The sequence below is a fragment of the Leptinotarsa decemlineata genome, unplaced genomic scaffold, assembly GCF_025532065.1.
Source record: "Leptinotarsa decemlineata unplaced genomic scaffold, Ldec_3_MD MMD2_tig00026294_RagTag_RagTag, whole genome shotgun sequence".
In the NCBI taxonomy this organism is placed as follows: domain Eukaryota; kingdom Metazoa; phylum Arthropoda; class Insecta; order Coleoptera; family Chrysomelidae; genus Leptinotarsa; species Leptinotarsa decemlineata.
The window spans coordinates 6,327,992-6,353,320 of NW_027412674.1; the positions used below are offsets into that span (position 1 = coordinate 6,327,992).

Here is a 25,329-nt window from a genome sequence, read left to right on the forward strand (position 1 = left end):
CCGCTACTTCCAGATCGGTGTGTGGCAACGAACCATTTGTAGTAACTTTAATATCAGCATCTCCGATTTTTTCTAATTTTCCTTCACCCTCACTAATCACCTCTCCATCTCCCTTTTTCGGTGTGGTCGTTATATCCACTGACCTTTTGGACTGTCTTGCTCCCATGCTTGTGCTATTTGTAAATTACTGAAAAAAAAACTGAATATCAAAGATTGATTCTGCGCTATACCCAAATATTGAATTTGATTCTGGGATGAAAACACTCAACCAAAAACAAATTTCAATAGTTTTCCATTCGTTGATTGATAGGTTTATTCTATTTACGAAATGGAAATCTGCAAAGTCGGAACGAGGATTAACGAAGTCTCACCTTTTAACGTGCGACTCGTAGCATTCAATACGATAGAAATAATTTCAACGGTAACTTAGACTTGTAGTGGAATGAAAGACCAACTTTTGGTCCCCGAATGGAATAATACAATTCACAACAACATAATACAATACGATTTCTTCAGATTAGATTTTTTGGGAAAGAAAGTTTTTGGCTTTCTTCTACTCTATCTGATACAAAAAAAAGGGATGAGAGAATCTTCCAAAGAAAGGAAGGAAGTAATCAATTTGAAACTCTATACAAGAATGTGTAGATCATGCAAAGAAGTAACTTTCAGACACAAACTGAAAGAAAGTCCTCCTGAAACAGCTACTTTCATATAAACATTGAATTACACGAAAGAAAATAATTCTTTCGAAACAAATAAGAAACAAGAACAGAAAGATTTCATTGCAGAATTACAAGTAAAAAAAAAGAAGCGAGACCAAAAATTGGTGCCCATACAACCGAGACTAAAAAATGGAATTTTTTAAAAATTTGTTTCGAAAGAATTATTTTCTTTCGTGTAATTCAATGTTTATATGAAAGTAGCTGTTTCAGGAGGACTTTCTTTCAGTTTGTGTCTGAAAGTTACTTCTTTGCATGATCTACACATTCATGTATAGAGTTTCAAATTGATTACTTCCTTCCTTTTTTTGGAAGATTCTCTCATCCCTTTTCTTTGTATCAGATGGAGTAGTAGAAAGCCAAAAACTTTCTTTCCCAAAAAATCAATCACTCCTAAAAATATAACCCCTTCAATTCAGATTAGATTTTCATTTGGAATCTTTGTAACGGATTGATGTTTCTTTTGAAGTGTCTTTAAAAACTTATAAATAAACGTGACACATGAAAACAGTAAAATTCGAATATGAGCGACAGTTAAATCCACAATTTGACTAATTTTCACCAAACTGGAGTAACAAGTTAAACATTGTTAACGAGTCGGTTCATTAACACATACACAATAAACCACAAATAGTCCATTTATTTCTCACAGAATTGAGTGACATGAGCAAATTGAAGATCTTTATTCATTTCAATAGAAATAACCCAATGAAATAATTTTTTGTAAGAGAGGAAATTTGAAAGATCTAAAAACTTTCGAGTGACCAGACGGTGATGAAAAACCACACTGGCGGAAGAATGTAGCTAAGTATCACTCGAACATAGTAGAATATTCGTAAAATATTCAGCAGACAAATCTGTATACATTATTCAATTCATTATTTCCTGTTAGAGAGGAAATAATTTCGTTTTCGTATTGTTAAACGAATTTATAATTTGTTTATATGCAAGAGGTGAGCTGCTGTAACTAATGTGTTGTTTATGCATTTGTCGATTAATGTAATAAAAGCACTTCTCACATATTAAATACAATTCCACTTGAAATCAGGAAATAAACAAAAAGAAATTCCAGTGAGAGTCTCCAAGAATTTGAAGTTATCGTGAGAACTTGTTTTGTGAACAGTATTATCCGGCATTTTTGTATTGCGATAATCAACATGAATAGAATATAATTTAATCATCTGTAAAAGCAGAGCATAATATGTTACAAAATAATTTGGTACACAAACTTCACTACTTCATTGGACTAGTCAACCAAAATCAGAATATATACCTATTTATAAGACTATTCTACATACACAACCTACTTTCAACGCTAAAATTTGTTAAAACAGGTTAAAAAAAGGTCATATTCAGTCACTTAAATAACAAGAATACTTTCGTGAAAATCAGAGATATACACTCAAAAAAAACTAGGCAAACAAATGATTACTATGAGCCCGTTTGTAAATACAAAGTGACAACTGATGCTCCTTCACACCTAGGCCTGAAACTTTTTAATAAACTTCTCTGTGATATAAAACACAAATCAGCCAACAAAGTTCAATTAAAAAAACATCTGGAGAATATTCTACTAGAAAAGTGATTTTACTCACTAGCTGAGTTTTACGATGAATACTCTAACCACTGGACAAGTTTTAAGTTTTTGAATGTTGTTCATATTAGAAAACAAACTAGAAAACGTGAAGAACAGAACTTAATGAAACTATCTCACTAATTTCAAAATATATTTGGATTGACAATCCAATCATCTCTATGTTTCACGTGAATAAATGAATATTACCGGAGTTGTTTACCAACACTAGTTAGTTAGTTCAATCTTCCTCTTGAAGATGATCACTTGGTGATCGAAACACGCGTCGAGGTGTTAAAATAACGGTTTGGTGTTGGGATAAAACTCCGGTAATAGTCATTACTACATCAAAGGTTCCAAACAATGCATCACAAGTAAAAAAAATAATAAATGAACTGAAAAATGTTTTTTTTCTTTGAAAGTAATCTACTCCCAATGGCAGTATTTACAAGTTGATATTGAAAAATGCTACGTGATTCTCTATATTCTGTCCAACCAAGCAACAGTGTCCCAAAACATCATCATGCATAGTCCGCGTGATCTCCCGGAACAACCGGCTGGTTATACGAATTTTTTTAGGTGGAGAGTAGGGACACAGTTTCCTCAGCAGTATCAATACTTGACATTTTGAAAATTTTAAACAAAGATACCATATATGTACACATCAAATGGCGTTAAAATGTAACTGACCACTCCGACACTCCAAAATAAATTCCGCCAGCCGATTGCAGTTAAATCTGATTGGCCAGTGTAAGGAGTCTTGTTTATTTTACCGAATAGATGCATACGTGCTTGGTAATTATGCCTTGATCACGCATCTATCATTGTTTGGGTTGTTTTTATTGTTGGATGGATATATTTTAGTAATATCACATTTCAATCACTTCGATGCAGTGTATAGCCCTCGCATGAATTGGTCAGAAATACGTCGTATCCACAAACTACTATCATCGTTGTGTTCGACTTATCTATAGGGCCCATTACACGGTTAGTAATTTATTTATTTATTTATAATACAATACTCTACAGGACATAGCCCAATTACAGAACAGGAAATAACATATTATAATAAATACATCATAAACAGGTGACTATAAAGACTGCATTATATCCATAATAGTAGCAATTCAGAGTGGGTTGTTCCTATTGGAGGATAAATGTCATCAGTTTTAAGGCTTAGCAGTTTTAAAAGTCGTCATTGAATTGCTTCTATTCTATCTATATGATATTGATAAAAGAGGCTCCACATAACTGACGCGTATTCTAACTTTGATCTAATGAAAGCATAAAATAGAGTTTTTAAGGTCGAAGTTTCTTTGATATCACTACTGTAACGTGCAATTGATCTATACAAACGACAGAAGGAGGTTACAACATTATCGATATACTTATTGAATGATAATGCGGTGTCAAATGTTTCTGGTCTCACAAAGAAACCATTCTACAACCCGTCCTAAGTTTGCTGAGAGGTTCACACAATCATCTATGTTCTCAAAGAGGCAGTAGAGTTTTAGATCATCACCATACAAAAGGAAATATACATCTATAACATCTGCAATATCGTTAATGAAGATATTGAGGAGCAGCGGTCCCAGATTTGACCCTTGTGGAACACCGGAAGAAGCACTATATTCGGTAGATTTGAAACCATTGAGCTGAACATATTGTTTTCGATCCCATAGAAAGGAATGAGAGAATACAATTAAGGAAGGAGATAATCCAAAGGCTACTAGTTTGTTTAGTAGAATGCCATGGTCAAGCCTGTCGAAAGCCTTAGTTTGGGCCCTATTGTCAATAGATTCAGCAATATGATGGGTTACAGTCAGAAGGTTGGTGACCATTGAACGATTCATAAAACCGTGTTGGTTTATACTTACATGCAGATATATAACTCGCTCCAGAAGAATCTCAAAAACCTTTGCAAAGTTGCAGATAATAGAGATAGGCCGATAATTTGAAATATCTCGTCTATCTCCTTTCTTGAAAATGGGACAGACTTTTGATGATTTCCAGATCCTTGGTATTGTAGCCAATCTTAAGCAGATATTAATTGGTATAGATAGAGGACGAGCAAGCACAGGTGCACAATCTTTTAGGATGGAAGCTGGAATGTCATCTGGACCAGTGGTCTTTTTAGGCTGTAGCGACCTTAGTGCCTCGTATACTTCGTTTTCACTGAAGCTTGATATATAAAGAAAGTGATAATTATCGATATCAAAGTTTGGTTGTAAAGGGGAAGAAACGGTATACGATTGTTCCAAAAGATTGCCAAAACCGTTTACCCCTCCAGTAATTGACCTTAAAAATTCAGTACTTGTGATATTTTGGAGCTATTCATAAATGACCAAAATCTGTTGGGATTGATATGTATTTCTTCCTCAGTAATAATGTCATTACCTGAAAATGTTGACACTAATAATGAACGTGTAAAGGTAAGAAACTGGAATGATCGCAAGTATACAGTGCTTTTCAGATAAAAGTATCCACCTTTAATAACTTTTGTAATACTGGTATTTAGGAAAAATCCAAAAACACGTCAATTTATGTTGAAGGGGCAAGCATTATGGCTTATTTAAACTTACTGGAAAAGCCACCCCCTCACCCCTAGCATCATCCCTTTTTTTTTAATTATTTTTCACATTTTTTATGTAAAATTTGGATACTCCTCTTTGAGCTGATTTCAAAAATGTATAATACTTGTAGGTTAAAGTGGTTAGTTTATGAGATAAACAATTTTTTTTTAATAGCACAAATTTTACTTATTTTTTACTATCACCTTATTTGCCTGTACTAAAATGGGTTGTACAACAGTTCAAACTCTTTAATCTGTTTAACTGTGCTATTTATTCTACTTCAAAAATCCAAACAACAAAAAACTCTACTTTTTATTAAAGTTTGACATTATCAACTAGAATTTGTAGTCACTATTGATAGCGTACTTTGATACATTATTTATTTTGTTTCGCTGAAATGGTTTACTCTTTGCAAGAAAGAATTGAAATTGTAGGTTTATACTACCAAAATAATAATTGTGCAAAAGCTGCTGCTAGAATATTTAACGAATTACATGACGGAAGACATGCAACTCATAAGTATGTAATTCAACTGATGGAGAAATTTACCACAACAGGGTCTGTTTGCAATAAAGTGCATAAGCGAGAGGGACTCGTAAATAACGAAGCAATCCAAGTGGCAATTTTAGGGCAAGTCAGCTTAGAGGCTCAACAACCCCAATCGTTGTCAACAATAAGTAGAGCGATCGGTGTTTCATCTTCTACAGTTTTCCGAGTTCTACATAAATTCAAGTACCACCCATACAAAGTTAAGTTGGTGCACGAGTTGAATGAAGATGATTTTGATCGTCGTCTAGAGTTTTGCGAATCAATGACGCAATTTATCAATAACAATCCACAATTGTTAAACAATATTTGCTTTTCTGATGAATGCTCATTTTCATTAAATGGCTTAGTAAATAGGCATAATTGTAGATATTGGGCTGAAAGTGATCCACATATTATGCGTGAATTCCATACACAACATCCCCAAAAGTTAAACGTTTGGTGTGGTATCCTAGGTGACCACATTGTCGGACCTTTCTTCATCAAAGGAAATTTAAATGGTGAATCATATCTTGAGTTACTCAGGGAAGGGGTTGACCCACGTATAACAACAATAATAGAAAATGATGATAACCTTTCCGAAGATTTACTGGTATTTCAACAGGACGGAGCTCCCCCACACTATGCTATGCCTGTCCGACAATTTTTAAACGAAACATTCCCCGCTCGTTGGATAGGTAGAAGAGGGCAGATGATGGAGTGGCCACCTAGGTCACCGGATTTAACACCCCTAGACTTTTTTTTCTGGGGGTATTTAAAAACAAAAGTTTATGCTACCCAACCAGAATCTCTGGATGATTTACGAGAGAGGATAGAAAATGAATGTCGACAATTAAATCCAGCCGTATTAAGCAATGTCAGAGAGGCATTTCAAAATAGATTATACCATTGTATGGAAGTGAATGGTACTCATTTTGAACACTTATTGTAACTTCATAATAAATAGCACAGTTAAAAAGATTAAAGAGTTTGAACTGTTGTACAACCCATTTTAGTACAGGCAAATAAGGTGAAAGTAAAAAATAAGTAAAATTTGTGCTATTAAAAGAAAAATTGTTTATCTCATAAACTAACCACTTTAACCTACAAGTATTATACATTTTTGAAATCAACTCAAAGAGGAGTATCCAAATTTTACATAAAAAATATGAGAAGTAATTAAAAAAAAAGGGATGATGCTAGGGGTGAGGGGGTGGCTTTTCCAGTAAGTTTAAATAAGCCATAATGCTTGCCCCTTCCAACATAAATTGACGTGTTTTTGGATTTTTCCTAAATACCAGTATTACAAAAGTTATTAGAGGTGGATACTTTTATCTGAAAAGCACTGTATATTGAAGCGGTAATGAAGCGTATCCGGATTTTTTTATTTTCGAGCATCATTCCTAGCAGGGTTAGGGGATACTGTCAGTAATAATTAAAATTATTTTCAAGGACAAAACACAAGCACTCCAGGAAAATTCTTACGGCGCTCTAAGAGTGGTGTCTGTGCGATAGTAGTGATTAAATCCATTTGGAACGTTCTCAGGAAGTTTATTCCTTGTAAACAGAGTTCTCCAAATGAAAGAGTTCTTGAACCATGAAGTTCGAGGTGTACTGAGTTGAACCTTAAAACGATGAGCAGCCACAGTCCGCGTATTTATGATATGTACCGCTCTTGGTAGAATCAAATGTGCCAAGTCACTTGAACATTTCCCGTGAAAGTATCTATAGGAAAGAGACAAACTCCAACCTTCCTTCGATGTTCCAGACTACCCAGGTTCCAAGTGATATTCGCGTCTCCAAACAGGCGGATGCTTCTTTCCTGGATGAAATCCAGAAGCTTCAGGGTATGCTGATTTGAGCTTTATGAAGCATCAAAAGTTGCTGAGGTGTGTACAGTTTTTTGATTCGGAATAGTGTTCCAAGCTTTTTAGAAGCAGTTTCTGCAATTCCAGCGACATGATTGTGTCAAGACACATGATTGTGTCAAGACACAATCATGTCGCGGAATATAACGTCAGTGTGATAAGTTCTTTGATGTGTTGATTTGAGGTTTTGCTTGATTGTTTGTTAAGAACGTATCTGATTGAGTTTTTCATTTTTTTGATGTTCGAAATAGAATAGTTGTACTTCTCTCCTGATTCTAATATGGGTTTCAAGTAGATCTGCCGTGTTGGAGGCACATATTACTTGACCTTTTCGCGGTTCTAGTCCGGTAAAAGCGTATTTACTGCCATTGTTTCAATCAATGCGGATTGCGCGTGTTTCTGTTCAGCAGTAAGAATTTTGTACACAAGCATGCATTTTGGCATCGCGGACTTGAAGGCGATTGAAAAATATTGAAGGTGTTTTATTTGGAAGTTGTTTGATACTCTGGAGACCATGAATTGATGATGGTAAATCTAATGAATGTTTCATTCCAGGATAACTTCCAGGATTCCTTGAACGTATTCACTCTAAGTTTGTTTTAAATATGAATAACTAGTTGTTCGCGTGGGTCAGCTGTAGACATGCGGCATGCACAATCACAAGCATTTAAGTATTCAGAAATATTTGATCATCTTCGAATTCAGGCAATATTGAAAATATTTCAGATAATTTATTGCATCTGGTTCTGGTTGATTTTCACTCATTTTTATTTGAACTCATCAAATTTTTGGTGTCAAACTTCAAATGATCGAACAGTTCTATTTAATATTGACAATAATCAAGCAGGATGATTATTGATTTCCCAATAGATTGCATAATAAATCAAAACAAATCAATATTGACTAACAATAATAAAATCTTCATTTCGCCTCGTCGTGTTCTCGAAGGTTGTATATAGGCTGCAAGCCTATGATGTATGATTTTCATAAATTTTAGTCGCATGTCGTCAACTGCAGGTGGCGTGTATACAAATTTTGGAAAAGTGAAAACCGTGTCAAAGAGTGATTTGCAAAGAGTTCTTGTACGGATTTCATGAATTTATGATATCAATTAGGATTGGGAATCCACATGTGATGAAATTGAACAAAACTTGATGACTATCCATGACGTACTCAAATAACTTCATTCTGTGAGATTTTCACTGAATATTGAATATATTTCCATTAAGTTAAGTTACTTCCATATACCAAGCATGATGATTTTTTTATCGGCTTTCGTGGATTTGGTTTTTGACATCAAAATCAATCATTCATTTGGTCGTGCCGTACAAACTAGTTAGTTAATAGGGTGGTAATGAAATGAACCATATGAGAATGAGTGATTTTTGACCTTGATTCTGGATACAAGAAGGATTCAAAAAGTTTCAATTCGATGTTTTGTCTCCGAAGAACCATAAATAACATAATTTTTTCATATAGAGCAGAACTTATTTGACGACTATTTCTCTGGAGTATTATGCATATTCGAAATTTCCTAGACTTCGAAACGATAATTGAACATGCTCTAAAATAGGCAATTTTTTCTGATTCAATCGACTTTATGGCTATTTCGGATTTTGATTTTCCCATACTGTCCCTCCTCATCTTGGACACAGTGTAGAACACAGATACTACTTGATTTATAATGATATAATATATAATATAATATATAATATAATATACAGGGTGTCCCTGGACTTCCTAAAAGTCTTCGTAACCAAGTTACGGGCCCTCGAAGTTACAAAATGAAAAATGTTTTTCTTTGATAACTTTTCAAGTGAATATTCAAAATCATCCAAATTTTGGTAATTGACTAAACAAATGAATTCCGTCGATGAGCTTTCATGCAGGAGTCAGTTGTTTTGCTACAAAGTCAGGAACGGACTACCCCCGATGGTCCACACCCCAAAACTTTGAAATGACAGATATTTTTCAATATTTTTCAACAAAATGAGGTCACTTGGACAATTTTATGAATGAAAGTACTCGTGTGGAAAGTCGATCGGAGCAACGAGTCTTGATAAAAATGTAGTTCTACTCGACGACATTAAACCCGCTCGTCCACCATTATTTGAAATGAATATTATCAAAGCAGAAATAATAATGATAACGTTAATTCAACAACATTTATAACAGGAATAATACAAAGTATGCTAAAATGAAGTCGTAAACAAAAAGTACAGTACCTATATGGAAGTTTAGGTCACAATTATGATAGCAGATATTTTTTCAAAAGAAATATCAAGTTCTGTAGATTCGTGGTGTTTTTAACAAGCTACTCTACTATGAAATATCGAATTCATTCCATATTTTGTATGTACATAATACGTGTGGAATAATCACGTTTCGTGTTGAGGAGTTTCACTCCTCCTGTTGAGGAGTTTCACTGATAATTATAATTTTATGGGAGAAATTCTTTAACACGAATCTAAATTTAGCTGAAAAAACGCACATCGGAAAAAATATTTACTATACTAATAAAAAGCAAACGAATGAACTACAAAAAAGGCTGCACATGATCAGGTGAAAAATATCCAGGGAATAATTATGTTCCATTTCTTTCACAGATGTTGACAAAAAAACCTTTTAGAAAGTTTTGATAAAAAATGAGAAACTGGAATGCGATTTTGTTTTGTTGAGTGGTGCGTTGTCATATGACTATCATTGTATTGTCAATATTCTATAGGATATTTTGAATTTTTCTGATATGGCCGAACAGTTTACATTCAATGAATATGCAGATATGCATGTATTTTATGGACGAGCATTTTGTAATGCTGCAGAAGCTCGTCGTCTGTATTCCGAGCATTTTCCCAATCGAACGGTACCGTCAAGAGAAACATTCGAGCGTGTCGATCGCAGCTTGAGGGAGACAGGTATGTAATAATTGATAATTAATTTGAGCATCATAAATCTATCAGAACAGTTCCATACATCCAAGTCCACTATTCATAGAATAATTAGGGAACAACTGCTCCACCCATTTCACATCCAGAAGGTACATGCCATGACACCTCAAGATTTTCCAGCACGACTGGAATATGCCAATTGGTTCATGGATAGGCAAAGGGAGGATATGACTTTTATTAATCGAGTTTTATTCACTGATGAAGCAGGTTTCAGTAAAGATGGAGTTATCAACTCTCATAATCTCCACATATGGGCCGAAGAAAATCCCCATGGGATATTGCAAACCAAACACCAACGGAAATTCAACGTGAATGTTTGGGCTGGTATCATAGGAAACCATCTTATAGGACCATTCGTTCTACAGGACCGAATGAATGGAGAACGTTATTTGGAGTTCATTCAGAACGATTTGAATGGACTGTTGGAACATGTTCCATTGCAAACCCGAAGAGATATGTGGTTTATGCATGATGGCGCTCCTCCTCATTTTAGTTTGATTGTGCGTGACCATCTGAACCATATTTTCCACAATAGATGGATTGGTAGAGGTGGGCCATATTCATGGCCATCGCGGTCTCCGGATTTAAATCCATTGGATTTCTTTCTGTGGGGGCATCTAAAAAGCCTTGTTTACGCTACACCTATTCACACAAGAGATGCATTGTTGAATAGAATAACATTACATTGTGAAGCCATACGAAACGACCCTGGAATGCTATTTCAAGTACAGAGAGGGTGTCTTCGCAGACTAAGAAAATGTATAGAGAGAGAAGGTGGTCATATCGAGCAGTTTCTGTAGCGGATTTTTCATTTCTGTTTGCTCTTGAGGCTCTTGAGTTTCGTTAGTTAAACGTGTTTGTATTATAAAAATTCGTTATGAACATTTTACCTATCATTTCCATTTTCCTTAAAAACTAATATTTTCGAATAATGATAGACATCTCAGGATAAATGTTGTTGAATTAACGTTATCATTATTATTTCTGCTTTGATAATTATTCATTTTAAATAATGGTGGACGAGCAGGTTTGATGTCGTCGAGTGAAACTACATTTTTATCAAGACTCGTTGCTCCGATCGACTTTCCACACGAGTACTTTTATTCATAAAATTGTCCAAGTAACCTTAATTTGTTGAAAAATATTGAAAAATATCTGTCATTTCAAAGTTTTGGGGTGTGGACAATCGGGGGTAGTCCGTTCCTGACTTTGTAGCAAAACAACTGACTCCTGCATGAAAGCTCATCGAAGGAATTCATTTGTTTAGTCAATTACCAAAATTTGGATGATTTTGAATATTCACTTGAAAAGTTATCAAAGAAAAACATTTTTCATTTTGTAACTTCGAGGGCCCGTTACTTGGTAACGAAGGATTTTAGGAAAAAAAGTTATATGAAGTACTGGTGATATTTTGACCCCATCTATACATTCCCGAGAGGAAAAGAGGAAGTCCAGGGACACCCTGTATAATATAATAATATAATGTCAGGTCCATAAACATTATATCTCGTTTGGAGACATTCATTTTCTTGGAGAAAACCGATACCTGGGTTTCGTGGCATTGAATGGAACCTGATTATTTTCACCCCAATTCAAAATTATTCTAGATCCTCATTAAGACCTTCTACTATAAGTGTTTCAAACAAACAAAAAAATTTGATGATAACTCACATACCTACACTTTGTATTATTCAAATTTAAAGATAGAAAGCGCTTAATGAAATACCTTCACAACTTTCTTGGAACCGGTGGAAGAAAAGAAACGGTGCTCAATTTTCATCTGAACCGGATTGCCCTCTATTTACAATGAACATTTTATGTAATTGAATATTACTGGAGTTTTATCCCAACACTAATCCGTTAACACCTCGACACGATTAAACTTCCTGAAGATGAACCCTTGATTATTGAAACAGGTGTTGAGGTGTTGGGATAAAATTCCACTAGTATTCATTACTACACCAAAGGTTCCAATTAGTGCATCACAAGTACTAATGTATAATTACCTTATATCCAAAGTTTCATTTGTACATTTGTGATTTGTAAAAATGGTAAATGATAAAAGTATTATTACTGTTATTATTATTATCCGTAAAAAACGTTTCGAACAACATCCAATCACATAAACCATTTCTAAATTCAACTAACAAGTAACATCAAAGCACCAAGATAACAAGGCATCGAGAATTTTTAATCTCTCACCTGTAAACTCTTCCAAGGTATTAATTTCATTTCTATCTTCACAAAGGGATAAAAACAGGAATTTAGCTTGGTATTATTCTCATTCAGCATTCAAAATATATCAAACTATTAGTATGTCACTCAATAAACTACCTATCAAAAGAACGATGACAGGCAAAACGCATTAAATGTCATTACATGGAAAATTATGATTACCGAGCGATGTCAGTATAACTATCAATATTCACACCTTCTTCCATTAATGGGATATAAGATCTAACCGCTTGCTTTAACAACACAAATAATCTAGAAATAACAAAGGGAGTTGTATAGCTGACGGATGAATTATTGGTAGCCTCGAATCCACGTATAAAGTATATGGTAATTTTTTGAGAGGAAGGCGTGAATCATGATTTTGTAGAAATATAAATCTGGGGTTCACAATTCACCGATGATATTTGAGTTCATATATAAAAACATAACAACAAAATGATTAATTTCGCGGCCATAAATCCCTAGCGTTACATGCAGAATTGAAAAACTCTTGGAAAAACAAAACACAACATCAAAACGTTTTTCAAACCCACCAAGAAGATACAACAAAATCCTAGGTCGGCTAAAGACAAAAGATACCCACTATCAGGAGCAGGGGTATATCGCAAACCGTTCAAAAGTTACTGTATCAGTCATCTAAAAAAATATTCGATATACTAATCTGTCTATTAAAAAAAAATCTCTTTGAAATCTGTGTTCCGATAATCAGCTGTCGCCCCCATACGAACGAAGTTGAGAAACTTCGAGCTAATGACTAACGAGGTCTTATATTTTAACGTGTGAATCAGAATCATTCCAGCTTCAACCAGATAAATTCTCTCGAGAAAAATATCGGGTCGTGGCGAGAATCGAACCCACGGCCTTCCGATCGTGAGTCGGGCGCACTACCACCGCGGCCAATTCCACAACTAAGCTGATCAATTTAGCATTTTCAACTATGAACAATATAGAAGGACTACAATAAACTTCAACAGTTGACAGTAACATAGGAGGGGGGATATTTTCCTCCCTTTTGAGGAATTAAACATAAAAGGTGGTGATTGGAATACCGGACCTTTTCATCTTTCTTGATTAAGATGAAGATGGTCGTCTTTTAAATCAATCATTAATTTGGTTTTCTGATTGACTCGGCCGTTATTTGATGAAGATCCGTAGTAATTCAACAAACTACACCTAACGATTTGATCTTCGCAAACTTTATTATTACGTGGTGTATATAATAAATTGGAACAAAGAATCAACTTTTAGTATGTTATTCAGTACGAAAAAGTTACTGTGATAACGAAAATTGTCTTAATATTTTTGAAAAATAAAGTTTGTTAAGATCAAATCGTTAGGTGCATATAGTTTGTGAAAATATTAATTTAGTGACAACTGTAACTCAGAAACCATTACATGAAACCTGTACATGAAAAAAGTAAATATTAATGATTCCTCCAGATTATTTGAGTATATCTAATTTTTTATCGCCGTGTTTTTTCATACTTATATGATTCATTGGACTTTCAAACGAGACCGATTAGATAAATATGGTTATTTGAAAGTTTGAGTCATAGTCGTTAGTCCTTGGGAAAATTCAAATACTTTTCAGTCGAAAAATAACCCAATTCATGATTCTTCCTAACAAAAATTAGATACAAAAAAATATAACTGTTGTGGAACGTAGTGAAGTGGAACGCACATATCTCCTTGTTTTAGTGGAATAACCACAAAAGTTAATAAAACGGACCGAGAATAGATTTTTTCATAAGAATATGAGACCATTACTTTTAGCCTTGACCTGTAAAATACATTGAAATAAAAAAGTACGTATCGAACATGCTGAAAAGTAGAATCGAATGTATTGTGCGTTTGTTGTTAGATCGGCTATCATACTCCATTTTTTCTGTTCTTTTTGAGTTTTCTTTCCTGCTTGTATTTCATTTTCATATTATATATTTCCTATTTAGTTTTTTCGGTATTGATTTAAGGTTATGTAAACTTGGCATCTAACACAAATAATGTTCGGTGTCAAAATTTTGCTACCGAAATTATTATGTTTTTCAAGTGAATTGTGAATATTAAATTTTTAGTATTTAGCCTAGAGTTGCCAGTTCTAAAATTTCTACAAGAAAGCAGATTGTTTTATGGCATTATTTTTATGTTAGATATTTTAAATTTGATCTTGTTAAGGTTATGTAATTTTCACTACTATCAAGGGTTTCCCAATTGGGGTTTTCCAGTTGGTCTTCCAATGTATGCGTCTTTTCTAATCCACTTATCCTCATAAAATTCAATATTCTCGAATATCTTTTCTCAGGCAACCCGTATATTGAAGTTTATTTCACGTAAATATTGTAAGCTACAAATAGCTAGATTTTCAATTCCTCAATTGTTCCTTGTATCCCTTATCTTGGGAATTACCCGCTATTATGACCTTTCCTAGCTATGTTAATTCATATCTCTGTCTATTCCTACAATGACGAATCTGAGCACCTTCTCTAACTTCCGATGTGAAAGATTGCATTTTGTAACAGCATTCATTACGTTTCAAACCTTGTAATAATAGTTAGAATAAATTTTGTCTTGTCTACAGTACGTCCAGTCAGTTATTTTTCTAATCCTATCTTTTCACAAGAGTTTATGTAATTCTTGTGTGCATTAAACATTCATACTCATGATAAAATAATCGTGGGTCAAAACAAAAAATGAAGACATGTCACTAAAAATTACATATAAAATTCTTCAGCACTTCAGAATGTATTCTATAACTACATAATATTTCTAATTTATGGTTGAAAAAGATATAACATTCATAATAACGATATAAGATTTAGTTGCTATCAAATGTGAAATGCCCGTAGTAGATCAGTTGAGAAAACAACTATTTGTGTAGGATAAAAGACTTCAAACCGTATAAACTTCACAATAAAAACATTAAAATATCGAACGCGAATAATAATAATAATAATCAATAATAATTGCTTTTCAATATCTAAAAAACTGACAACGACTCCTGTTTGTATAGCTATCTGTTTTCAATGTACCGAGTGCAGGTTATAATACAAACAAAAATTCTAGCTGATTGAACGGAAGCTTAACTTCTTGTCTTGGTTTTTCACTCGTAGAATGAAAGGATGCGATATGATAAAATAGTATTCATTGTCCCAACTATGAAGTAGCAAACTTAAAAAAAAAGTGCTCCAAAGAAAATCCTTATCCGATATGGTGGAATGGAATTTCAGGCGTCATCGGGAGGCGATCTGAACAGATTCCTAAACTTTAGCTTATAGTCAACTAGCGCCTCGCTCCGACTCCGCACGGGTGCAATACTGATACTAAATATACTACAGAATGTCTTTATATACAACGTTCATAGCTTTTCTGTCAGTAGTCAATACAAACATGTAAACGCGCCTCTTTTACCTCTACAGGGGGAGCCCCATCTAGAATATTTGAAAATTTTTTTTTATTGCACATCTATGACCTAGGAAGCACCCATATACCAAATTTTAGCTTCCTAGGACTTACCAGTACGGAGAAACCGAGATCAATGAGTGAGTGCCCAGTGGGTGACTTTCGCATTTATTAGTACAGATTTACATCTAAAGCGGTAAATTTCCTGCTGATTTGAAGATAGTCTTTTAAAAGACTGAACAATGTCGCATGTGAACATGTCACACTTTTTCGATAATATTCCGAAAGTCTACTGTCATCTACAACATAACACATATATCCAATGTCTATAATAATGTCAAAGTTTCTTTGTTATATGGTGTTTTGCAATGTGTTGAGCTATTTAAGACTTCCCTGATTCATAAAATTGGATATGCGCTGTGCGCTTCTTGAAACGAGTTTTCAAAGTTCGTTTAGTCTGGCTGAACAACATATTCATAAAATTGGATATGCGCTGTGTGGTCCCTGAAACGAGTTTTAAAAGTTCGTTTAGTCTGTCTGACCAACATATTTTTTGCGTAGTTCTCACAGGTTATTTCCTAAATGCCATACTTTTCATTCCTCACCTTTTGAAGTTTTTAGTTGCCAGAACATGGAGCATACGAGTTTTCAAAGCTGTGGAAAACCTGAATCATTTTTCACTGAACTGAATTATGATACACACATACACGTTCTACAAAACAGTCATCATCTTCACAAAATATATCTTTCGCAAAACCATATACCCACATCATTCTTCATTTCATCAATATATTTTCGAAATGTTTTTCACTTAACGAAAGGAAATTGATGAACGCAAATTAAAAATGACTTGAGAAGAAAAAACGGTGTATTTCAATTTAGGTTACTTAAGAATAATCACTGTTACAATGGCTCAATTTAGCTAGGTACGGTACGAATCGTGAGAATAAAAATGTGAACACCCGTATGTTAGCTAATTACAAGAGTTTTTGAACGCCGACATAATAAGGTGAAAGAATGCGCCATTGTGTAACACCCATATACATTTACCGGTGCTGAAAGTAGAATAATCTATACATTTCTGAGCGTACTCATTTAAAATAATTAAGTACATTATTTACTAACGTTTTAGGGAAAATTTCAATTATTTTAATGGGTACAAAAATAGTATCTCCCGTTTTAATTAACAATCCATCACAATGCATTTCACAGAAAATCCCCATAGGGATACCCAACATTGCAATCGCTGATATTAAAACGTGGCAGTACCGAATAAAAATAATGCCACCTCATATTTGACGTTTCTGTCAAAAACATGGTATAGTTCAAGTGAACAATATAGTGCAACCTACTTTCCAACAGCTCCTCTCTAAAAAAATATATGGGTATGGTATATATAATGTTTTCCACATTATTTCAAAGAATTCGGAACCTATCCTTTACTTCCTTCGTAATGCGAAATGATTAGTCGCGATCCTTTATTTGTATGCATGATAGGCGTACACATTCTCGAACCATCAGTCCACCCTTTTGTAACTGTGTCGTGAGTGTCATACAAAGTTTCGTCCAAACAGAAAATTTGCCGTTGTTCTTGTCTATATTCAGTTATTTATTCTAAATATTCGTGACGTAATTCCACCATCCTTCTGCTTTCCATAACTGCTTGACATTTGTTTGTTATTTTAAATCTGAATCCTAGTTTCTTTATCCAATTCTGAAGAGTTTTGTCACAGCAGCTCACGTTATGGCCGGAAGTATTCAATTTCTTCCTTATGATTTCAGTTGTAGGAATCTCATTGCTTTTGTAACAGTCGTATATTTTTTCAATGATTTTATCATATGAACATCTAAAGGTTTTGGTAATCCTGTACCACATCGAGTCTTGCATTCATAATGTTTGTTTTTGACTATTTTACGTACAGTTAAGAAAGAGATTTCGGTCAAATCTGATGTTGCTTGTAATATTTTGCTTTGCTTTGATGTATTCACTTAAGCGACCCATCATTCACGAATAAGTCGGTAAAAATTATTTTCTTGAACATGGGAAACGTGACTCTGCATGACCCTCTTTGTTATATATTGATACTATCAATTTCAGTATTTCATGGGGGATTTCGAGGACATCAAAGTACATAAAAGTAAATGTAGAATCGTGAATCCATTACCACTTAAAACAGAAATGACTATCACTTTTTCCCCTATTATTCTCTCCTCAATAATAACAGATTCGATTTTAGTACATGTGTGCCTACTCCCATACTCAGAGTGAAACTAGATAGAATGTTCAATCATATGACAAATACACTGGGACCCCTTTAAAAAATAGTGGTTCAGACGCTTTTCTTTGATAGGGGAAGTAAAAATAATTATTTTGACATAAAAATAAAGCTAAATTCATCTCGTGGTCTTCCGAGAGTTACTAGAGACACAACCGAAAGAAATTATTATTTTCGAAGGTGCTATTAAAAAATTACTTCAGTAATAAGTCGTTCGTTTCGATTTCATTATAATTTCTGGTTTGAGAAGTAATTGAATCTTTTTCAAATAATCTGCAGTCTGTGTCATATCAAGCAAAGATTAGAAATTTTGTAGTGCTGGAGAGAAATAATCAGAAATATTTCTCATGAAGGTGTTAGATATCAATATCGACTATTCGCGAAATAGAAGATTCACCTATAAGAATCCTTGTAACAGTTTGAATGCAATCAAGATCGAAGAAATATAATATATAGTTTGATGAGCAGGAAAAAAATATGGATTTTCGAACAGTAAGACAAAGACAAGGACTGTAACTTACAAGGTCACAATTTGAAGATGAAGTCTTAAGACAAGGCCATTATACGTTGTATAAAAGCTTTTAAGGAAACACATACTTCATTGAGACTAAAATTAAGACAAACAAGGGCAGAGACAAGGACTCTGATAACTAAATCGACCCTGATTTGGCAGTTTTAACCAGACAATTACCTAGATAATACTTAATAATAAGCACACGAAAAGACTGGGAATCAAAGTAAATCATATGTATTTCAACTTCTTTTGGAATGTTTTAAGTATGTTAAAACAGATCTTGATGAGGCATACCAAAACTGTCATACAAAGATAATCAGGCAACTGAACAGATACAAAACAAACTAAAATAACTAATAAGTAGAAATATCGAAGCATTTCTACGTGCCTTCTCTTTCGATGCATGAAAAAGTCATCTAATTGTTGACTAATAAAATTCACTTAAAGGTTGCAGAGTCCTGTCAGAAATATTTCGATAAGAAAAGTTGATTAATTTATTGATCTTTTAGATGTATACAAATAAGATACAAATAAGGTCATATATAATACATACATACATTATTACCGAAGATTAAATATTATTTGTGTTTCTTTGGATAAGACAGTTATATACTCATCAGTAGAATAAACACAATTTGAAATCAATGGATATTTCAGATACTTTTTGAACAAGTATTGATTCAACTTTTTGACATGGGGAGGTAGAATATTGTTTATATCGACAGAGTTTCTGCTCGACTTTTTCAGTCTGAATCTACTGGCCCTCAACAAATCACATCCTCTAGTCTCATGATCGTGGAAATCACAAGTTGTTCAATGTGCTCTAACCAGTTTAAATTATCTAGATGCATCCCTGAAAGTTTAATACACTCAAGAGGTGTTTGATGTATAAATGATGCGTTGAATTTTATTTTCGTGAAACATAGATTATTTCATTTGAACCATATGTCAGCATTTTTTTTTAATTTGATTTATTTCGCGCACCAAATTACCCTTGAACCCTTGATTTTTCCGGATGTCGTAAGAGAAGTATCATCGGCGAAAGCAAAACAATTATGAGATGTCATGAAGGAAAAAAGATCATTTACATAGATTATTAATAAAAGAAGCCTCAGAACCGAGCCTTGGGGAACTCCACATGTAACTGGTTCTAAGTCGGACACATTTACACATATTGGTATCTGTTTGTCAGATATGAAGAAAAAAGCGACAGGGGGTTCCGCTTATGCCATAGTCATCTAATTTTTTCAGTAGAATCGAATGGGAGACGCAACGGCAACGAATACTTATAAAAGATTTGAAATCGTCAATTCTAGTGAAATATCGATAGTGGCATGTTTTTTTTCGATATGATCCCATTAGGAAAAATCCAGCGGTGTGAGATCTGTAGTCGCACTGCATCATCATTCATTATCTAAATTCCTAACCAGACATCATCCAAATAATTTTCCAAAAAGTGCAAATAACTACTACCATATATCAAATTTTCTCGAAAAAATTGAACCAATCAAAAAAACTTTCCTCCCATTCTGTAAAGTAAATACAATACTCGACCGTAAGCACCCAACTATTTCAGCTTCAAGATGAAGTTTTACGTTTACTATATTCAATAATCCGCATTTGGAAACCTCAGGTATGAAAGGCAGGTAAATTGCCACCCATTTCATCAAACTCAAACTAGTAAAGCTGGTTGTGGATGATCAATGAACTTGAAAGGCACAACAGATACACTGTAGGTAGGTAAAATATACCTAAAACGAATCAGAATGTATTCCTTTGAAACGATGCATTCAGGGTCTTTTAGAAAAATACTTAATGTCTAAGAATGCTGTTATTTGTCGGTGTAGAAGAGTGTCCACGGCGTTTTGAAAGATACCAGATAACGACTATGAATTCATATACGAGGTCTGTTCAAAAAATAAGATGAATGTTCAAATCGCTGACACGATCTGAGCAAGGCGTTCGACTGCGTCTCTACTGACATTTCATTAGAAAAACTGGGATACTATGGATTTGTAGACATAGCACACAATCTGCTAGCATCATATCTAAATGAGAGAAAGCAATGTGTATTATATAATGAAGAACTCGGTAGCTTACAAACGATATTGAATGGTGTTCCCGAAGGTAGTGTGCTTGGGCCACTACTTTTCTTGATTTATATTAATGACCTGCAAAATTCAATGACAATGTTTGCAATGCTATTCGCCGATGACAATTCCTTCGCCATTCGGGAAAAAAATATTGACGAGTCATCGGAATTAGAAAAGCGAGTTATTCAAGAAGCTACGGACTGGTTTAATGCGAATAGCCTATGTGTGAATAAACGCAAGACACAAACAGTTATGTTCTCGCTGTCCCATAATCTCTCAAATAATGTGAAATGTCTTGGTATAACCATTGATTCAAAGTTAAGTTGGAAACCCCATATTGACAAACTAGCAAAAAATATATCATGCAAGGTCTATGCAATCAGGCAGATAAAAAATAAAGTCGGTAATGAAGCTGCCCATACCGCTCATCATGCAATATTTCATAGTTCCTTAATTTATGGATTGATAAACTGGGGCACATCTGTTCATATCTCGAGAATATTTAAAATTCAAAAAAGAGCAATCGGAGTTTTAGCTGGAATAGATCAAATGGAGATCTGTAAGAATTGGTTTATTAAATTCAATTTATCAACTCTGCCATCATGTGTAATATACTGCAATTTGATACACATTCAAGAAAATTTACAAAAGTTTACTACAAACGGTAACAACTATTCGTATAATACTAGGAACAAGGATAATATTAAAGTACCAAACCAAAGACTAGAAATAACAAAGAGATGTAACTCATACATATCATTGTACAACTCACTGCCACAATCAATGAAAAATGCAACCCTCGCTAATTTCAAACGGAAACTGAAAAAACATCTCTCAGAGAATGCTTGCTATGATGCGTCTGACTTCAGCTTTACAGAGTGACTATCGTAAATGTGGGTGCTCAGAAACAATTGAAATGTTGACCAGTGGCATACGGTGATTGTACTTTGAGTTAGAAACATGTTTTCAAGCGGCTCAAGCTTTTCACAGAAGACAGAGAAGTTGTGAATGACGAAGATTGCCTTGGACGCCTCAGCACATTAAGAACCGATGAGAATGTTGATAATGTGACAAAAATTGTTATAGAGAATCGTCGAATTACTATTAGAGAAGTTTCTGAGGATGTTGGCATATCGGTTGGCTCAACACATGCAATTTTTTCGTAAATTTTGGACATGAAGTGTGTGGCAGCAAAGTTCGTTTGAAAATTGCTGAATTCTGACGAAAAAAACCGTCGCATAAGCATTGCTCAGGAATTGTTAAATAACGTCAACGGCAATCCGGTTTTACAAAAAAAGCCAAAGCCTTTGATAGAGTCAACCAAGGCCTACTTATATCTAAAATTCAACCGCTTGGTATATACGGAAATGTTTTGCAAGTAATCAATAGCTTTTTAACAGGTAGAACTCTGTAAAATACGGATATACTTCTACGCCCATTCAGGTACCATCAGGGGTACCACAGTGATCCCATATGGACCCACTGCTGTTCAACTTGTATGTATCGGACATAGAGTTTGTTTTCAAATATTCAGAATGTCTTATGTTTGCTGATGATCAAACTTTATCGAGCAATTATTCGCCGGGAAGAAGCTGAATTACTTCAGAAAGATCTCGACGCGTTTTCCATGTGGTGTAGAAATAATTTGTTAGAGGTAAACATCGAAAAGTGTCAAATCATTACGTTCGTTAAAATTGAGTCCAATATTCTTTGAAAATACATTGAATAATATAGCTCTTAAAAGATCTGGGAGTTAAATTTGATAGTGAGATTAATTTTAATCTTCAATCAGAAATTATGACAATAAGTCTCAAAATGCTGGGTTTTGTGTTGGGAATTTCTACTGACTTTTCAATTAAAACAAAAAAAAATTATATTGTGATTTCGTAAGATCCATTCTTGAATATGGTTCGGTTATATGGGACCCATACTATAATGTAAATCTCAATTTGATTGAGAATGTTCAAAAGAAATTCTTAAGGAATTGTGCTTTTCACTTTGGTATTCAACGAAATGAATGTGAGTACAGTCAACTCTTAACCAGGTTAAATATAAAATCATTGGAAGATAGGAGAATATCTATGAACTTGAAGTTCCTCTTCAAATTAATAAATAGTGACGTTTGTTTGAAGGTGATTGACAATGTTTCATGATGAATTTCACTAGTTCGGACTTCCATTGTCTACTAAATAAAATGATTTGAAATCCCTGATTTCAAATCATTTTAGAGATTAGAGATTAGAGATTAGAGATTCCAAGTCACGTTAGTTCACGACGTTTCGATTGTTAGTATCTACAATCGTCTTCGGGTGATGACCCAGTTATCAGATGACGTGACTTGGAATTTCTACACTTTTTATTTTTATTTTCTTTTTTCATTCCTTTATTTTTATTTTGTTTTTATTTATTCAATTGATCTATTTTTACTTGTAGTTTATTTCACTATTATTTCATTTCAGGTTTATTTTGCTTAATATAATTGTTATTTTCATCTATTCATTTTCAATTATTCTTTTTTTAGTTGTTTCAGGGATTTCAAATAATTTTATATAGTAAACACTGGAAGTCCGAACTAGTGAAATTCAATAAATAGTGAGATAAACTGCCCAGAACTACTTCAACTAATAACTTTTCATATCAAACGAAAAGATACCAGAAATCCTGACATTTTTCATATGAATTTTCATGTTCTGCATTTGTGATGATCAAAGGAAAAGGACATTTTCAACTTATTACTCTTCGAAGAAAACATTATTCAATATAAGAAAGCAAATAATAAATGTACCTACATGTAAATTTGCTAATCACAAAATCTTGTTAATACGTGTAATTTCACTTTCATTACAGTTTTTTCCATGTTTCTCAAAAACTTTCTCGGTCATTCCATTTTTAGTTTTGAAGTAAAATCCGACATTTTTCCACATTATCATTTTGTTATAAAAAATACTTTGAATTATTTCAATCCACACTTTTCTATTAGACTGATATACTCAACCTAGTACTCAACTAAACAAATCATCAAACAATAATTTTTTCATAAAATAGCAAAAATTCTCAATAAAACCTAGCAATCACATTCAAACGAAAAAATAATAAGTGAATTGGGTGATTCTTCGAAGAATATATTATTTAATTTAAAAATTAATAAAACGGAATTCTAAAAAAAAATATGTTTTTACCGTTAAACAGCTATCGCACCCCTACGAACGATAGCCCTCAGAAGTCGAAACTTATACGAGCTAAGGACAAACGAGGTCTTACCTTTTAACGTGTAATTTCTAAAACCTATGAACTGAATAAGTAAGTACCTACCAACATCAATAACAATTTAGTAAAATTAATTTAAATATGTTTGAAAAATTGAAACAGGAAAGGTTCCCTTTTAATTTCTAATTAAACCGGAGACATTCATTGTGGAATCGTCATTAAAAAATTGTCTAAGACCTAATGTGTTTGTTATGTTTCAATTTTCCCAAAGTCTCTTTCCTGTCTGAATTTGCATATTCATAATTTACCTACTTCTCAGAAACAATTTACGATTCATGTCCTGTAACGATTTTCTATTCCCTCCATTTCTAGCGTCCTAGTAAAACAGACTACAGGCGCCACTTTAAAATGACATCAATATTCAAATCAGTTATTTTGAGTTTTCTTTATATCGAACTGCTTTTTTCAGTATTCAATTAACCACAATAATTAAGGAAAACATAACTATAAGCCCTGATCAATGATTCGATTTGAGAAACTACTGAACGACTCACAAAAAATCGAACAACACAACAAATAAACAAAAAAAGGCAACTAAATGTATGGTCTACCCAGATATCATAGTTCATAGAAGATTGACTGATTCATGAATCAGATTTCAAAGAATTTATGACTTATGACTCATTATACCTATCTAAGAAATTCTTGGAATGTAATGATGAGTTCAATTGATTCTTTGACATTAAAACGTAGGTACCTAGGAATGTTTTTTTCTTAGAAAGGTCAGGATAGTCGTGAGAAAGATATTTGCCGTATTTTACAACAAAAATAGATATTTTTTTAACATTTCAATGAAGTTTTTTCAATAGGTAAATAGTTTTTTAATTTCAATAGTAAATAATTTTTCATTGTTAAACTTCCAGAAATTCTCAATACATTTCTTCAGATTCAGATTAAATATTCACCTACTTGAATAAAAAATAAAAAAAATAACAAAATTTCTATAGTCCTGCAATATTCTCTTTGCACATAACTTCAGCACAGTTGTATTATTCATATTGTTTACTATGCTCTATTAATAACAAAACGAATCGATACATGTAAAAAATACTCACTTCTATCGTTAAATATCCAATAAACTATATTCAAACAGAAAACAACACTATAAAAAACACAAAAACTGTCAACTACTGCACCAACTTGGCAAATAAAAATCTAATAATCCTCAACAACGGAAACAACTGAATAACGTACGAAGGCACGCTCGATTCGTATCCGGTGGTTTCCAAACAAATGATTGCCGTTCGGTTAGACAGTTCAGAGCAGGCTCTTAGGGAGGGCCACGTCGACCAAAATGGGGGAAGAATTGTGTCACAACGACGAGTGCACTGGCACCGGGCAA

General features: G+C 33.7%; 1 protein-coding gene across 3 annotated transcripts in view; it reads right to left on the reverse strand.

Moving 5' to 3' along the window:
• The window catches only part of LOC111514586 (uncharacterized), a 255,565-nt gene that overhangs the window by 162,433 nt on the left and 67,803 nt on the right, over window positions 1–25,329 (reverse strand). The window contains exons 1-2 of one of the 3 annotated variants that reach the window (XM_074180218.1): window positions 25,043–25,225; window positions 2–187 (exon numbers count right to left, since the gene is read on the reverse strand). In XM_074180218.1, the coding sequence (XP_074036319.1) occupies window positions 2–166 (165 nt within the window). In that variant the 5' untranslated portion in view covers window positions 167–187; window positions 25,043–25,225. Of the gene's footprint in view, window position 1; window positions 188–12,408; window positions 12,559–25,042; window positions 25,226–25,329 lie in introns of those variants that run through there. The other 2 variants (XM_074180219.1, XM_074180217.1) reach the window with 2 other exon arrangements.